General features: G+C 48.7%; 5 protein-coding genes across 5 annotated transcripts; 1 reads left to right on the forward strand and 4 right to left on the reverse strand.

The window, feature by feature from the left end:
- Positions 1-37: 37 nt before the first annotated feature.
- F5147DRAFT_574917 (protein-tyrosine phosphatase-like protein) lies at positions 38-858 on the reverse strand (the record flags this gene model as incomplete). Its single annotated transcript, XM_041431245.1, has 2 exons — positions 38-448; positions 508-858. 2 exons carry the CDS (start codon positions 856-858, stop codon positions 38-40), a joined length of 762 nt encoding a protein of 253 aa, XP_041294045.1.
- Positions 859-1,267: 409 nt separating this feature from the next.
- Positions 1,268-1,879, reverse strand: F5147DRAFT_690333 (ribosomal L29e protein family-domain-containing protein). Its single transcript, XM_041437055.1, has 5 exons — positions 1,781-1,879; positions 1,648-1,732; positions 1,584-1,595; positions 1,497-1,532; positions 1,268-1,442 (listed from the first exon to the last, which is right to left on the reverse strand). The coding sequence occupies exons 1-5, from the start codon at positions 1,795-1,797 to the stop codon at positions 1,407-1,409; spliced, it is 186 nt and encodes a 61-aa protein (XP_041294046.1). The 5' UTR covers positions 1,798-1,879; the 3' UTR covers positions 1,268-1,406.
- Positions 1,880-1,983: 104 nt separating this feature from the next.
- On the forward strand, positions 1,984-2,883 carry F5147DRAFT_690337 (PHF5-like protein). Its single transcript, XM_041437056.1, has 6 exons — positions 1,984-2,048; positions 2,102-2,134; positions 2,190-2,226; positions 2,280-2,383; positions 2,437-2,559; positions 2,623-2,883. The coding sequence occupies exons 1-6, from the start codon at positions 2,030-2,032 to the stop codon at positions 2,637-2,639; spliced, it is 333 nt and encodes a 110-aa protein (XP_041294047.1). The 5' UTR covers positions 1,984-2,029; the 3' UTR covers positions 2,640-2,883.
- F5147DRAFT_690339 (uncharacterized protein) lies at positions 2,797-6,530 on the reverse strand. Its single transcript, XM_041437057.1, has 13 exons — positions 6,343-6,530; positions 4,489-6,274; positions 4,318-4,429; positions 4,137-4,267; positions 4,054-4,084; positions 3,863-4,007; positions 3,593-3,814; positions 3,482-3,544; positions 3,315-3,430; positions 3,207-3,262; positions 2,990-3,156; positions 2,922-2,941; positions 2,797-2,872 (listed from the first exon to the last, which is right to left on the reverse strand). The coding sequence occupies exons 1-13, from the start codon at positions 6,454-6,456 to the stop codon at positions 2,806-2,808; spliced, it is 3,030 nt and encodes a 1,009-aa protein (XP_041294048.1). The 5' UTR covers positions 6,457-6,530; the 3' UTR covers positions 2,797-2,805.
- A 21-nt stretch (positions 6,531-6,551) lies between these two features.
- F5147DRAFT_760420 (uncharacterized protein) lies at positions 6,552-15,672 on the reverse strand. Its single transcript, XM_041440477.1, has 27 exons — positions 15,455-15,672; positions 15,141-15,403; positions 14,987-15,091; positions 14,897-14,937; positions 14,568-14,844; positions 14,383-14,517; positions 14,244-14,328; positions 14,101-14,194; positions 13,628-14,047; positions 12,993-13,381; positions 12,711-12,938; positions 11,873-12,659; positions 11,173-11,824; positions 10,693-11,120; positions 10,070-10,640; positions 9,854-10,018; positions 9,247-9,800; positions 9,128-9,194; positions 8,758-9,075; positions 8,464-8,707; positions 7,929-8,414; positions 7,731-7,875; positions 7,604-7,678; positions 7,455-7,544; positions 7,189-7,402; positions 6,989-7,138; positions 6,552-6,938 (listed from the first exon to the last, which is right to left on the reverse strand). The coding sequence occupies exons 2-27, from the start codon at positions 15,337-15,339 to the stop codon at positions 6,742-6,744; spliced, it is 7,116 nt and encodes a 2,371-aa protein (XP_041294049.1). The 5' UTR covers positions 15,340-15,403; positions 15,455-15,672; the 3' UTR covers positions 6,552-6,741.
- Positions 15,673-15,724: the final 52 nt, after the last annotated feature.

Genomic DNA, 15,724 nt, shown 5'->3' on the forward strand with positions numbered 1-15,724 from the left:
GGTATACCATTGCAAGACATGGCATAGTGAGGGAGGATCAGTTGTCTGCCTCCTTAGTCTTGCGGAGGGTTTCTAGTGCTACAGTCTTTGCCTCCATTAGGGAGGCTACTTGTGAGCCTTCGACAGACATTTCCTGTCGAACCTCATGCACAAGTAGCGGTGCTGCAGGCATAGGTGCAGACTTGGACCGTTTCATCATTTTGGCTAGCAACTCCGATACACCACCTATACTCCTCTTTCTGCGGTGTTCCTGATCAGCACGGATTTTGGCCTCTTCGAACTGACGACCCCATATGATAAGTTGTCTGCGAAACCCAATATTTGGCGCAACTATTCCACGCTTTGCTTGAACATGCTTAATGGTCTCCAAAGCGTGCATCGGTGTTGTTGCGACGAGATAGGCGCAAATTAAGATAGCTGATCTCGAGATCCCCTGGAAACAGTGGACCTACGAGGGGTGCCTCTGTTGGTTCCTACAAATTAAGAGCTTAGCGATCCAAGGCGCACCAAGACTTTTGTGTCTTCTTTATCCAGCGCCTCCTTGATAAACTCCACGACGGGATCGAACCATCCGCAAATCTGCTCCTCGGCTAAATCGCGCACGGGAACGTGGAAGACCTGGACATGCGGTGGAAATACGCCCGTGATATCAAAATCGATAGCAGATACGACGTGTGTGATACCGAGACGTGCGAGGTTGCCTGGTGTGCGAGCAGTGTGGTAATCGGTAAGATAGAGGCGGGGAGTTATGGCTGTTGCTGCGCGTCCGTGAGATGGGTCTTCGTCGTTCCTTGGGCGTCTAGAAGTTGTTTTTTGGATGAGTGAAGATTGCCATGAGGTAGAAGGGAAGGATATCATGATCTGGGATGGTGCGAAAGAAGGGGTATCTTCAGTAGTGCAACAATGAAGCTCCTCCGGTCGAAGCTGGGAATTTTATAGGTCCAGGTCGACTTCCGGATCAACTGAATACCTCAATAAACGAGATCTATGTAGGTTTCTCAGCTGTTGTAACTCATCGGGCAGTGCACAGGTCATCGCATTACATATGCAAAAACAGCCATAAATACAACTCTAAGCTCTTAAATTTGGCGCATAACATTGAAAGCGCGCCCTCAGGCCTCATGCCTGCTAGGCCTGAATATGCATCAATATATGTATTTCTTCATCTCACAGGCTGCGAAGTTATTAGTAACTCTTGATCGGAATGGTAGAAGCCTCCAGGCGAATCGGCGATATACGGCCAGTTCACAGACATAACTCACAATAATGCGATGTATGTGATATGATATTTCAATAACCTAAGCCATACGTAGTAGTCATGGCAGGTAATACACGACGTGCCAAGTGTGTGACATGTCCCTGGATACCAGAGGTGAAAGCGTACTGGAAACTTGCTCGCAACTGAATCATGATGCAGCCTTTTGCTCAGCCCGTGCTTTCCGCTGATGCGTAAAATCAGTACAGTCAATTACGGGAATTTTGAGAAGTCAGCCCACCGATCCATTGAGAGCGTACAGCGAGTTCTTGCGGAACTATGTGTGCTTGAGCACTCAGCACATAGAATCAGACACCTAGAAACGTACCTTGAGGTCAACCTATAATGAAAAGTGAGCCCAAGAGCAAATATTGAATATTTTGACAACGCACCCCCCTCAGCGACCGAGACCGGTTAGTTTGTGGTCTCCTGATACCATTGCGGTGTGCCTTGCGGTTCTGGTTGTGGTTGGTGTGGCTTTGCAAATTTCAGTTGGATAGATATCTACGAAACTACCAGACGCACTTTTTGGACTTGGCCATGGCGTCGACGTTAGTTTGAGGCTTGGACTCAAACGCTTCAATGTGAATATTAATGACCGCGTTGGAATCAGGTATATCGAATGATGTGGCTGAAGAACTGTCTAGTTGATTGTCTCACGGATCGGCAAACCCCGAAGGCATTGCTTTGGTAAGCTAGATTAGTAATACGTGACTTCTTACATCATTTCAAGTTGTAGTAGGACTCGTCGTTTAGCATATCGTTCAAACCACTATGTCGAAACATCACCCCGGTGAGTCTCCTCTCCTGTGCCTCTAGAACAGAGAATTGAACAGACTGATACAGATTTGATTATGTGCCGGCGCCAGCCTGGTATTGGTGAGTAAATCATAAAACGATCCGGCGGTGATGTTTATCTTATGAATGCTTCAAGCTATTGGCAGATTGTGTGAGAAGTGTGATGGTAAATGGTACGCCAAGCAACACTATCTTTCGTACTATCAACTAATACGCAGAGACTTAGTCCCGTCTGTGATTCATACGTTCGACCTGAAACACTCGTCCGGATATGTGACGAGTGTAATTTTGGTACATATGGAGGAAGGTGTATTATCTGCGGATCACCAGGTGCGTTACAACCATTCGTGCGTTTAGAGCATAGATCATTCGTATCCTCGTAGGTATCTCAGATGCGTACTACTGTGCAGAGTGCACGCGGTTAGAAAAAGACAGAGACGGATGTCCGAAGATCGTGAATTTGGGTGCTAGTAGGACAGATTTATTCTACGAGAGACGCAGGCTAGGTCAGTATTGCGTGGTTGAAAAGCTTCTCGTCAGCTGCTAACATAAGCCCTTGTCCCATCCAGGCTTTAAGAAGAGCTAGCCTTACACATACTACACTTTGTGCGACTTCACTCATGAGTTGCACCAGATTTTGCGCTCCAAGATGTCTGTATTTCATTATACGAAGACGGGGTAGGAGTAGGTATGCGCTCGATTTGTCACCCAAATGCGTAGAACATTAAGAATATATATATATCGGTATACATCTAGCAGTACACTGGGAAAGGGATGATAGGCGGGCTGTCGTTGGGGTTTTCCAGGTTTGCGAATCGCCTATATTCTGATTAGATGGCATTACGTGAAAGCTGTAAGAACAACACACCGGAATTGAACCATGTCGACCTTCTTCGTGTGTTAGTAGATGGATGATGTAGGATACGGAAGACGTACAGGTGCCTTAAATACAACAGATATGTGCGTCTCGTCATGAGTGTCAAGAGATTCACATTCTCCACATAGGTCTTTCGCGCAATACGCGCAACGGTACCATGCTCCTTGAATGCGCTCCATACAGCGATCGCAGAGCGCTGTGGAGTGAACCAAATGATAGAGATACTCTGTGAATCTTCAATGTGAGTGTGAACTCTTATCAGTATGGTCGACAAACCTTGTGGATCCGCGTTGGGTGCGAGGCCGCCAACAGGACCTGCCGGGACCTTGTACCTACCAACGCGTACTGAATAACCTCGATGGATTGTTACAATTCAAAGCTCACAGTTTCGGAAGGAAACCAGACGGTGACTCGAGTTGTACGTTAACAGGTCTCGGTATCTTGAAAAAAGAGTGCATTGGGTCATGGATGGCATATGACTTCTGCTCGCATGATTGGCACTTGACATTCGTGATGAGAACAGTGTAAGTGTGTAATTGCAATGCACATACCAAGCTATATGCAGTGGGTGAAGAGGGGCATGTAGCACATTGATACCGTGTACCAATTATTGTCTGGAGAGCCATCAGCCCTTCATGGGAGTATGATTGCGAGGACCAAACCTGGTTGCAGCCCTTGCAGGACAAGTGGTGGTTCAGCGACTCGCCATCAAGCGCACTTCGAGCATGTCTCGAGCCAACGACCGTCTGAGCATATGAAGAGTATACAGAGCCTGGTTTGGAGTGGGATGCAGTCAAAACATGTGCTGCGTCCCTGCCTGTCCATAAATGGATGGCACGGCGGCTAGCCGTTTGCACTTCTGTTGTTTCAAGTGGATAGGGAATCTTGAAAAAATGAGCCATGTGTTCGACCCTGAGAAAGATAACAAATACTTTTATCATAATATGCGAGGATATGTGCCCCCCGTCCGAGGAGTCCAAGTTGCCTGGAAGTCCTGCAGATTCGCAATTGGAGCAAATGTCGATGGAGTCGCAGATCGCGCAGTGGAATCGGGCACCAAGAATATCTTGTGAACAACTGAAATTCATCAGGTACTGTAATCATGTCGCTATAGGCCACCTACTGTGCACACTTGACGCCGGGATGTTTCATAGCTACAAATATAGCAGTGAGAGAGGACAGACAACTGTTTCTTAAAACACTCACAACGTTCCTCATTATTGTCGTTTGACATTATCATTGGTAGAGCATGTGAATATTCTGGTTCACTTCTAGACCTAACAGACTTTTCCGTGACTACCAGGAATGCATGTGAAGGGTGTATATCGTGGACTTGGCTGCCCAACCAGGTATTAGTTCAATCTACATCGCACAAAAATCCACTTGCCTGTAACACGCTCGACATAAATTGAATTTCTGACATGATGTACATTTATACCGCTGGTTCACGATGGCTGAATTGCAAGTCGAACATTTACAGATATGCATATCATCTTGCTCTGTGAAGAATGAAGGTAAAGATGTCGTTCCAATGTCGTATATTCCATTATATGCTTACCTACGTCTTCCCATCCATGATGGCCCCAGACCTTTTCAAAATACGCATGTCTGAGCTGGCCTTTCTGTCTGGGAGCGGAACGACTCCACGAAGATAAATCGTCTTCAGGAGACGTAGATTCTGCACCTGATCCATTCCGCCGCTCCGTGCTTGCACGAAGCGCATGTATCACGCCAGCCGATTCAACACATCCCGAGCACAGTTCAAAGCCCATAGTAGATGACTCGGATCCATGGCGAAATCTGAAACCTGACCGTGCACTATATAATGTAGGGCTTGACGAAGAGGAACCGGGTAAGGAAGGGAGTGGCTTGTTGTGTTTGTGTTCGCTGCGCGTCTGCGGCGACCCGCTTAGTGTGACAGAATCGAAGAACGTAGATGGGGATGGTGAAGACGACAGGAGTGTGTGATGAGGAGGAGGGGGATAAGAATGTAATGGCTCTAGGTCTCTGGCCTTTCCTTTGCCTAGATCAGAGTCTGAGCCGTTGCGGAGCACGATGCTTGCAAGAGGTTCCTTCTCGCCACACACCGCACAGACGTACCGAATGCCATCTAGTATGACTCCACAGTCTGAACAAGTAGTGAGCGAGCCTGGAGGAGGTCCCGGGGGTGCAACAAACTGGAGCACCTCTGGTGGAATGTCGGGAGCGATTGGGTATGGTGCTTGGTCAGATTTGGAGGAGAGTGGGGAAAAACGCTTATATGAATCAGGGGTGTCATCGGAATGATCATGATCTGCTAGCTTTTGTTGCGAAGCAATCCACGTAAGCTGCATGCTGTTTGGCCGCGGGGGCGAACCGCTAAAAGGGTCGGCGTCATACTTGACACTCAAATTGTCCTCGTAACCCGAATCATGTGTCGTAGAACTCGCACCAGTATACGAGTAGTAATATTTCCCGCGAGGATCTCGTTCCAGCGCAAGATCCCCATCCATGTTGTTAGATGGAATGTGCTCGTCAGAATATGTTAATGATATTGACCTCGAATCAGATTCCGAGGGCTCAGGTGTTGCCCCGAGCATGGCTTTGATTGTGCGCGCATTTTGATCGCGCAACCACGCCGCCCCTCTGTCTTGAGCAGAACGCGCCAATGCTATGTCAATTGGCGTAGGAGAGCATGACCGATGTGAAGGGGCCATGTCAGATGCTGACGCATCAGGGTGCTCCTGGAGCTTGAGTCGTTCAAATGCTACTACAGGGTCTTCTGGAACGCGTTCTTCAGTGAAGAACTGGTGATTGTCTGCGAATGGATCCTCATCATGCATTGTTTGATCTTCCACCGCTGTTGAATCTCTTTGGGATGCCGAACGACCGGTAACACTGTTCTCGGGTATAGAAAATGAATCTTGGTTTCTGACCAAGTCATCCGAACGTGGTGTGATAGGGTGCACTGTTGATCCTTTTGCAAAGCGCCAATTGGTATCTCTCGAGCTCACTGTCACTGAATCATCATCAACTTCCCCTCCTCCGACAGACCAGCTTAATTCGCCTTCGCTCCTGTTACGGCCTTTGTATTCTTCCATGCTGGCGAGACTTGATGTGTCGCTTAGGCTCGGGCCATCGTAATCAACGGTGATGTGAACACGTAGCGTTATCCGCCTGCTTCCGAAGCTGCGGCCAGATAGAATTGATGCTGCAGAGGAAAGTGGAGGATCGTCAGATCCAGCCTGGAAGTATTGAATGGCTTCTGTGAGATCGGATTCTGTGGTGATATCGGTAATTTCGCCGTCATCGTCCTTGTACGCAATCACATATGAAGTCGCGTAAAGTGAGAAACACTGTTCAACCTAACCAATGGTATGGAAGAAGAGAATATGAATGATAAGCTTTAAGTTTAATGACCAAAGAGACGCACTCTGTTCCTCAGCAGCTCGTATGAACAATTCCTAGCAGAAGCAAAGCTTATCCGCTTGTTCCATCTATCGAAGGCGCACTTGACGACTAGAGGTCTGTCTGGCCTAACATGCATCTTTCTTGCAGGTTATATCACCTTGGCCTAAGTGACCTTCCAACCAAAGGAGGCGCACGTTCCGCAGTCAAGTCGGCACTGTACTCATCCCGCGCTGACTGGATTCAGTAATTTCAAGTTGCCGATAATCAAAATGGGAAATCTCCTATCTACAGGACGCTCATATTGTTACTGTGCACTAGGGATTTCTGTCAATGTGAGCCTCTCTATATATATATGAAGTTACAAATGAACGAGGAACAAGAGACATTGTGCGCATATACAATGATATAATGCTGAAAAGTACTAGGACAAATGGAAACTGCCAACTCCTTCTTTCATCGCAATGCGTAATTTCTCTCGCATCACTGTTTTTGAACTATACTCAGGTAGCTTCAGGTAATTGACGCAGGTCATTACACTTGGCAGGTAATCATCTGCCACAAGTGGTGGTTCGTGTGGTTTGCGAACGACAGTGAGTGGAGGGTTAAGACCACGGAACCCTTTGAGCACGGCGTCAGCCAGTCTTGAGATGAAATGTAACGAAACACACCTCCGATAGGAAGTTTCGGGCTTCCTGTGATAAATTGAAGGAAATCACGGCGAGCTAAGGCATCGAAGTCCGACATGATCCCTACAAGCTCGCGAATGGCACGACTCTCGCTGTGGAAGCCATGGTCGGCTTTGATAGCTTCATTCAACGCTACAGTCTTGTTGTCAGTCAGGTTGACACCACTACAAAAATTCACGTACTCTCAACTCCCCAGTCTTCGTCTGAATTACCAAATAACATGACCAACTCATCCGCCGAGAACGCCTGCAAATCAGAAATTGGGAACACCTTTGAGAAGCCCTCTCGGAACGCCCTGGCCTGTGGCTGAACGCCAGTGCCAATAATTGCATCCAGGACCTCGTGAATGTATTCTTCTGCATTTTCCGAAGTCACAGGAATGTTACGTCCGCCAGGCTATAACATGCATTATGATCCACTTGAATAATGCCAACAAGATGAGACTCACCCGAAGCTCGATGTCGTATCCGGGAACTGTGAAATCAAGCGCAAGATCTTCGACATTGACGATATCCATTAATGCAACCTTGCGGAAGAGCTAGATATCACAAAGGTAAGAAAACCTCTAGTCATGAAGTGGTAAATCAGCCAGAATACCTTCTCGCTCTGCCCTTTCATGGACGCGTAGCTCTGGAGTTTGGAGAGAGAGCTGGCAAGTTCGTTGTCCACAAGCTGGACACAATCATATGAGTACAGTGTCTTATTCGCACACAAAATTTCTTACTTTCAAGGACTCGATGGTCAAAGGCACTTCCTCCCCTAGCACGAGTTTAACGAAAATCTTGTTGACTGAGAGATCTATAATGCGGGAGTCCAACATTGCCTTCGCCACATATTGGCCAACAACTCGGAGGATGTGCGTCCGTTTTCTACCACTAGACATCAGATATACAACAGCCATTTAGGTTAAGGAAGCACTCACTGTCCCCCATCATTTGCAATGTCATCAGGGCTGATAGGGGCAGGATAGAGTCCCGCAGGGTGATGGACATATATCCCAGGAGCAGCTGAGTCGGCATCTCGCCATATCTTGAGATCTCTCCTGGCAAATTCCTTCGAAACGAGGGAATAAAACTCAAGAGTAGGTCCAAGCCCAGTCCCAACCTCATCAAAATACTCCACTTCCAAGATCGAGGATGAAGACCCATAGAGCTCGAAAACCTTGACCGCTGACTCCAGTATGTGTTTACGAGAGATACGGACCTTCTGGCGCTGCAGCCGTCCAAGAAAACCGATACCCTCGTCTCGCCGCGAGCTGTCCTGGCTGCGGCCTTGCTGGCTTTGCCACTTCAGAATAAGGCGAGCGTATCCAAAAGAAGTCGATTGGAGGTAGTTGTACCTAGTGGCAAATGGAAAGAGGAAAGGGAAGTTTTGTGGCAAGTCAAGTGCCCAGTCGGGTAAGCATGAACTAAACAGAGTAAGCAACTGCAAGTATATAAGAGGAACGGCTGAATTACCTGACCACGATCATCGGTTCCTCCAGCTGACGAGTGAGTTTAGCAGTTAACTTGTTGTTAATGAAGGTAGTCTCCGAGAGCGCGCGACGATCTAACGGTCTAGCTGGCCGTTGTGCTTCTGCAGCATTCAACCTATGCAATACGCGAAGCAAACGGAGAATCTTGGCATGAGGGGCATCATCTGGGAGGGAAGAAAGGATGGGACTGGGTGATCGGATTTTAGATGCCGAGGTGTCTGCACGAGCTGTCAATATCATCAGATTCAACAACACCAATCAGGTTACTGGTGCCTACATTCTTGGCTCGGGGGAGGGCCATTTACTTTCTTGAACTTGACTGTATAGATTCCCTGCCACATGGAACTAGATGGCACAGGTCCAAGCTTCTTACGGATTTCATGCTGATGAATGGCGCCATATATTGTCAGGTCAAGGGGGAGAAGGTGGTCATCCATCGAGAACTCAAGGTGCCAGTCCGACGGTTTGGCTTTTAGAGCAGCTGCATACGAGGTTTTATTCGGATTGGGCGGTCTAGATGATGAAATCGAAGGTGCTGTACTTGGAGTTGCAACTCGTGTTCCATCAGGAGTCTGCGCTTCCACCTTACTGCCGTCTGAGGATGTGTTGGATGAGTAACCCCCTACAGCATTATCACGATGGCTTACCATCAGCAATGGACAGGGTGACGGTCTTGTCTGCAGCAGAGTCGATGTCATCGTCATCTTCAAATACCTTCCAAGAGAGCGGTCAGCCCCAAAGTTATATGTCTGATTTCGGTAATTACCTCAGCGTCTACCTCATCATCGGTAAAGTCTGATATGAGTCCGCCGTCTTGAATAAGGGTTTCCATGCGTTGGGCTGTAGATTGAGGGGCAACAGATGATGACGAGCCAGTATGGACTGAACCGATGGCAGGCACTGTTGCGGGACTGCCTTCGCTTTTGTCACCTAATGGTCCGCCATTCTTAGCGCTGAGTCTTAAACTCCGGCGTCGGCCAATCTCCGAGGAGCCAGCGGCAGGTGTTTCAGAAGCAGGTTTTGCAGCACTGCTAGACTCTGCAGGCTTGCTTGCTTGCATTGGGGCTTCCGGAGGATTGCGCGAACTTGCTGGGCCAAATCCGGAGGCTGCCAAAGCTGCTAACATTCCAGACAGTCCTCCGGTCGACATCAACCCCGTAATTCTGGGACGCAAGTAATCATTCAATGCTTGGAACGTTGCGATGGCATGGATGGAAACCACCATGTTCTGGAGGTTGCGAGGAATGTCAGACTCATTATCTGCAACTAGACGAAGACGGAGTTGTCGGGCAAGCAGAGATGGTGAACTTCGCTTGGAATCTACCGCACGTTGAGTTTGACATAGAAAGGAGAAGGATCGGCATTGTACTCACCGTCTGTTCCTTGTGAAACAGTGACGACATCAAAGTCCTCCATTCTCGTGAGACTCTCCTGCAGCTTCTTCACCAAAACAGCAAGTGGAGACTGAGTAACAGTTCCACCTCTCGGGATACGGCTAAATGCATCATACAATAACTCTTGGCGTCGTTTGCTAGTGACTGTCATAAAGTAAATTGAGCGATCCAATGACACGCAGCAGTGATTCGTACCTGTACTCCTGGCAGCGTCAGTAGCAAAGCGCAACAACCCGTCGACAGCTCCGCTCTGCAAAAGCTCGAAGCTTGAGACAGAAGAGTGAGATGTGAAGTGATCTGCGATGTCCCTCAATGCAGACACCATGGCCGACTCGCCCACATCTGGAGTAGCAAGTCTATCGACAAGACGGCGAAGTTCATCAAAGGCATTATCTTCGTCTCCCTCCTCCTGTCCCAAAGAATACTTGAAACGGATGACTCGGGCCCGTAAAGTAATTGCATCCTCGGGCTCCAAAGAAAGCGAGTGAAGCTTTTTGTACCCGGGTATCGTAGAGGAAATATGAAGGGGAACGTTTACAGGGTCCGCTACGATGGTGCCATCTGAATCCTTAGATTTCATGGAAGTTAAAGTTCTTGCAGCAAGTGATTCGATTTCGTGGAATACTCCTTCTCGCCGCAGGACAGGGCGGTATTCGGCTGGAAGCTTCTGTAGCAGAAGATCGACGAGCTGAAGTGCACCGATGACTAGTGAAGGATGATCCTTAGACGATAGAATCGACGAGGCAAAACTCGCAACAGGTACTAGCTATATTTCAAAATCAGACGGGGCTATAAAACAAACAAAAAAAGATACTCGCATTAAAAGCGTCCTTCAGCGCCTCCCCTTCAAGGAAACCTACTGCCTTCAGTAGACCTGTCAAAGTTTTAACCCGGACGGGGGTAATTACGCTAGCAGCATATACGTCTATCAAGATGGGCACCATTAACTGCATAAATCGTCCGACAACCTCCGGCTTGGAACGCAGAAGCTCAGAACGATCTGCTACTGCAGGCTCAGCCACAGAGGTTAAAGGAAGAATGTCGTCAGGATCCTGCATTTGAAAGTCATTCATGCTGGTATCCTGAAATGGTTCTGCTGCAGGTGTTGCTTGCGCAGATGTGTCAGGGCTTGGCTGATAAGGTGCGAATACAGCCTGACGCGCAGCCGCGCGATCAGCCTTGGCTTTAGCTTTTACCATTCGTGACAATGCCTTGTCGGTATACCCCTTGTGATCAAACACGCCATCTTCAAAAGGTGTGAGTAGGCAATCATGTTATTACGAGATTCTCAGGCGTACCTTTTGGAAGAGGAGGCATTAGTTCAGACACCAGACTGAGGGCTTCTTCCACTTGCTCCTTGGATCGGTGGGCAAGATTCTCCATGACTGTCATATGAGTCACATCGCCGGCCAGCCCTTGGCCACCTTGCTCGCCCCCACCGCCAGATGCTGAGGGGAGAACTCCCGTCAGGATCTGGTAAAGTGTATCAACGATATCTGCCTGAAGTAGATTGAGGGTAATCTTTGGGCTTGCGCGGGCGGCTGTTGCCAGTGCCTTCAAGAGTAAAGTGAATGTATTAGCAGCAATCAAGGGGGAACCCCCGGCTGGCATAAGAAGTAAATTGATCGCACGAATGGCGGTCTCATCCAGCAGGCTTTCCAAGTTCTCCGTCGCGGAGCGATGATAAGAGTCCACAACTCTGATGACGCACAGGCATGCAAATTCAACCAGCCTCTGGTCAGAATAGCCAATGCAATTGCGAATAATGGGCCAGACGCCAAGAATCATCTGGAAATGATCCGGCGAGATATTTCTGCAACAATTCGCAGCAGCTTGCAGCGCAGTCCTTTGTACAGCGATGGAGAAGAAGTCGAGATAGTTCAGCAGTGCCGCTAAACCATTTTCTCGTACGATGGAGCTAGGGAACTCTTCGGATATTTTTTCCAGTGTCTGAAACACAATTTAGGGAGAATGTGGCATTGCAGCTGATGGACTCACGCTCAGAGTCTGTTCTGCGAGATCAATATAAGATATCTCAATCAACTTGCTGCAAAGGACCGGTATTGCGCCGTGATAGACAACGGAGTGGGCTACACCAGGCAGAGCCTCCATCAGATTTGCCAGGCAACGACATGCCAGCATCTGCGCTTCGAGATTCTCATCGCCCTGATATGTTCCACCCCCGCTCATCGCCAATGCAGCAGCTAGAGCTGCGTCCTCGTCATGATCATCGCCATCATCACCGCCGTCGTCGTCTTCGTCTTCATCTGCGCCACGCCCACCAAGGATCTTCACGAGTTCCCTTACAAACTGTTCCACTTGGAACGAGCCTGCTAAAGTATCTTCCGTGCTTATGCTGAGGAGCTCACTAAGCTCCTGCAGTGTCACCAAGCGAGTGGTTGGGCTCGCAGTTGATTTGATATTATTCAACATGGTCTTGAGTCGACTTGAAAGGGAAACCATGTATGATCCAAATTGGCGATAATCTCCAAAAATTGCCATCGCAGCAGATTCGTCTAGGCCAGCAAATCCACGAGTAGCACCAACTGGTAAGCGTCCTTCTTCATCCCCGTTGTCGTCGCCTTCGCCATCACCACCGTTATCTTGGTCATCCATGGCGACGTCATCGTCATCACAGCCGTCAGGGTGTTCTTCATAGGCAGGTTCATCGGGCCTAACTATCGTAGTATCAAGCATCGCAACGTCTTCGTCAGCCATTTTCGAAGAGCCTGCAGAAGCGCCAACTTTGCTTTTCGTCGCTGCTTTCGCCTTACTCGGTGATGACCTGTAACGTAACATGTGAGCAAATCCAGGGCGAGAGAGGCTGAATACAAACTTGGGTTTTCTAGGCATGGGTGCGGAGGCAGAGGTTGAGGCGTCTGTTCTTGATCTCAAGGAATATGCTGTAGTTCTTGTGCGCTTAGAAGATAAGGTAGTACTCTGCCCCTCTTCTTCTGAATCCGGTTCTGGAGCGGCGCGCTTCTTGCCTTTGCGGTCTTTTGTTGGTTCGGTAATTGCAAGTGATGGGACGGATGTAGAGGGAAGTGTCGCTCGATGTGCTCTGCTGTCAGGACGTCAGTTAAATATAACTATGGGTGCGGGAACATGTTCGCCGCACCTCTTGCTCACGCGGGCAGTTTCTTCTGACGATTCTTTAAACTTTCCGTTTCCTGAACTACCTTCTCGAGTACGCTTGTTCTTGGCCTGGGTTGTTGACCTAGTTTCACGGGTGCTCTCTGATGGCACTGCTATGTATTGCTCTGCTGAGTCACCTTCCCTATCTTTCGCCTGCTCGCGTTCCTTCTCCTTTTGCTTGGCTGCTTTTACTCTTGCGCTAGAACGTATTGGCTTGAAATCTATAGTCGATACCGACGCCGATGTGGATGGAAAGTGAGCTTGTTCTGATTCTAGTGGCTGCAAGGATACACTGGAGCTTGTGGCTTCTTGCTGATAGATTGGTTGATAGTCCATTAGAACATGCTCCCAGCCATCGATTCTGAAGTTCTGCTAGATGTTGGGAAGCTAGTGGTCAATAAGAAAGAAACGATGCGTCGACGCAATGTTAAAGCCGGTGCTCGAATTCGGGTAGATGCCGCCTGGAGAAGGCGTGCGAAAGCGATGGTGGCGTAACCTTGCGGGATGCCCCGATCACCGAGGGCTTGGGGTTACTACGCAAGGATGCTTACTGCATTCACAAAATTTGATGCTATGTACAGGAGTGATCGATATTTATGCAAAATTTTCTGTTAACACTTCCTCAATGCTCTTTACGAAAATATCCACAATCTTCTCTATCTCTTCGGTGGTTGCATTGTACGCAGGGCCGAGCATGAGGTGGTCCCCCTTTGATCCATCGAGCGAGGAGCCACCGACCATGCCCATCGCAATAAGTCCATTCTCAAGACAGCGCGCCTGCACCGCCATTGCAAATTGTTGGTCCTTCATATCAACACGGCGTGCCTCGAGGCTGGAGAAGTCGAATTCGACCCCAAAGAAAGCCCCAGCCCCGCGCACATCGAATGTATATGGCGCTGCGAGAGCATTTGGGGACTGTAGGCGGTCTTTCAGCAGCGCAATCATGTGTACGCCGTTCTTCCTGCACTGCACAAGGAGATCCTCTTCAATTATGACCTTCTGCACAGCTAAAGATGCTGCACATGCTAGTGGATTTGCCTGTCAAGAATAAATGTTAATAACCGGCTCTTCGATAAGCTTACAGTACCGACCTGATATGTGTGACCGTGTTTTATCAGTCCGGAACTCCCCCTGATCCCTTTCGCAACTTTAGGCGAGATGAGAACAGCACCTATGGCAGCGTAACTGTGGCCCAATCAGTAACATTAAAAGAGAAGGGATGTGTAACACTCGCCCACCACCCAAACCCTTGGCTACTGCCTGCAGGTCAGGTGCAGCACCATCACCGAAGCTCTGCCAAGCGTGCATGGTGCCCATTCCTGGCGAACCCCACCATCAATGGTGGTCAAGATCAACATATCGAGATCACTTACGGCCCATGCCAGACATTACCTCATCGAGCATGAAAAGGGCATCATATTTGTGACAGACTGATTTCATGGCGTTGAAGTATCCCTTTGGTGCACTCACAACCCCTGTTGTCGCACCAACGACAGTCTCCGCGACGACTACCGATCATCAGATTTTGAAGGAGTAAATCATGGCGACAATGACGTACAGCCGATTACCGTCTCGGGACCGAGTTCAATAAACTTGTCCTCGAGTTCTTGTCGGAGTCGCTCGACGTACTGCTCCTCCGTCTCATCTGGTTTTTGGAACCTCTTTGCAAACGCTGGGGAAACGTGGTGGAAATTCTGGTGGTCTAAAATAGCCTCATACGGCGCACGGCGGCCAGGATGGTATGCAAGGGACAGATTACTTAGGGTATTTCCATGGAAGGACAGTTGACGGGCAATGTAGTTCGTCCGTTTCGGCTGCCCGACCTCGACATAATACTGCATTTTTGTTCATGAACCCTTGGCCTACGCCTCCACAATACCAACATACCTGTCTCGAGAGTTTGACAACAGTCTCCATCGCTTCAGAACCTAAATTGGTAGCGGTCAGTAAGGTTCAAGCAGAGTTCTATGGCAATACCTCCAGATAAGAATGCGACCTGCTCAAAGGCACCATTGCTGGTATCCACGAGCAGTTTAGCCAGCTCCTCTGCAGGAGGGCTGGAAAGCTGCATATTGTATACATCTATTCATGATCAGTCACTCGTGTTAAGGAGTGAAGAGAAAGACATTACATGACATGACATCGATCTGATCTTTTAGGGCTTTGACTACCTTGGGATGGTTTCCGCCGATGCAAGTCACAGCGGCACCGCCGATCCCATCGATGACACGTCGGCCATCCTCCAAATCGATGTAAACACCATCAGTGGCGATGGCGATGGGAGGTGTCCATGGCGTTCTATGTAAAATAGATGTAGGACGAGCGCTCATGTTGTAAGTCGAGGGATCGATAATCTTGATATGAGCTCGAGTCTACGAAAGCCAGAGCACGAACCTGGACGGGTGGTTACTATAAGAGCGGTATCGTAAATGAAAACAACCCCACAAAAACCGATACCCTGATGAGCCTGGCCCTGTCTAAAGGAGTAACGGCTCTCCTTCGACTAGCCGAACTTGATCTAGATTAAGACTCCAAGTCGGTTAACATATTATAATATCAGGCCTAGCTAGCCCTGCTGCTGGAATAATATCGTGTTCACGATAAATCGCTTTCGGTTTCATACGTAGTGCCGATGGAGTCCGAATCAGCAGACTCGGAGTTGCGTCAAACGCCGATCACCAATTTGGGATCCAGACTTACTTTGTTCAAACTTTG

The sequence above is a fragment of the Suillus discolor genome, assembly GCF_016758755.1.
Source record: "Suillus discolor strain FC423 chromosome Unknown F5147scaffold_21, whole genome shotgun sequence".
Lineage (NCBI taxonomy): Eukaryota > Fungi > Basidiomycota > Agaricomycetes > Boletales > Suillaceae > Suillus > Suillus discolor.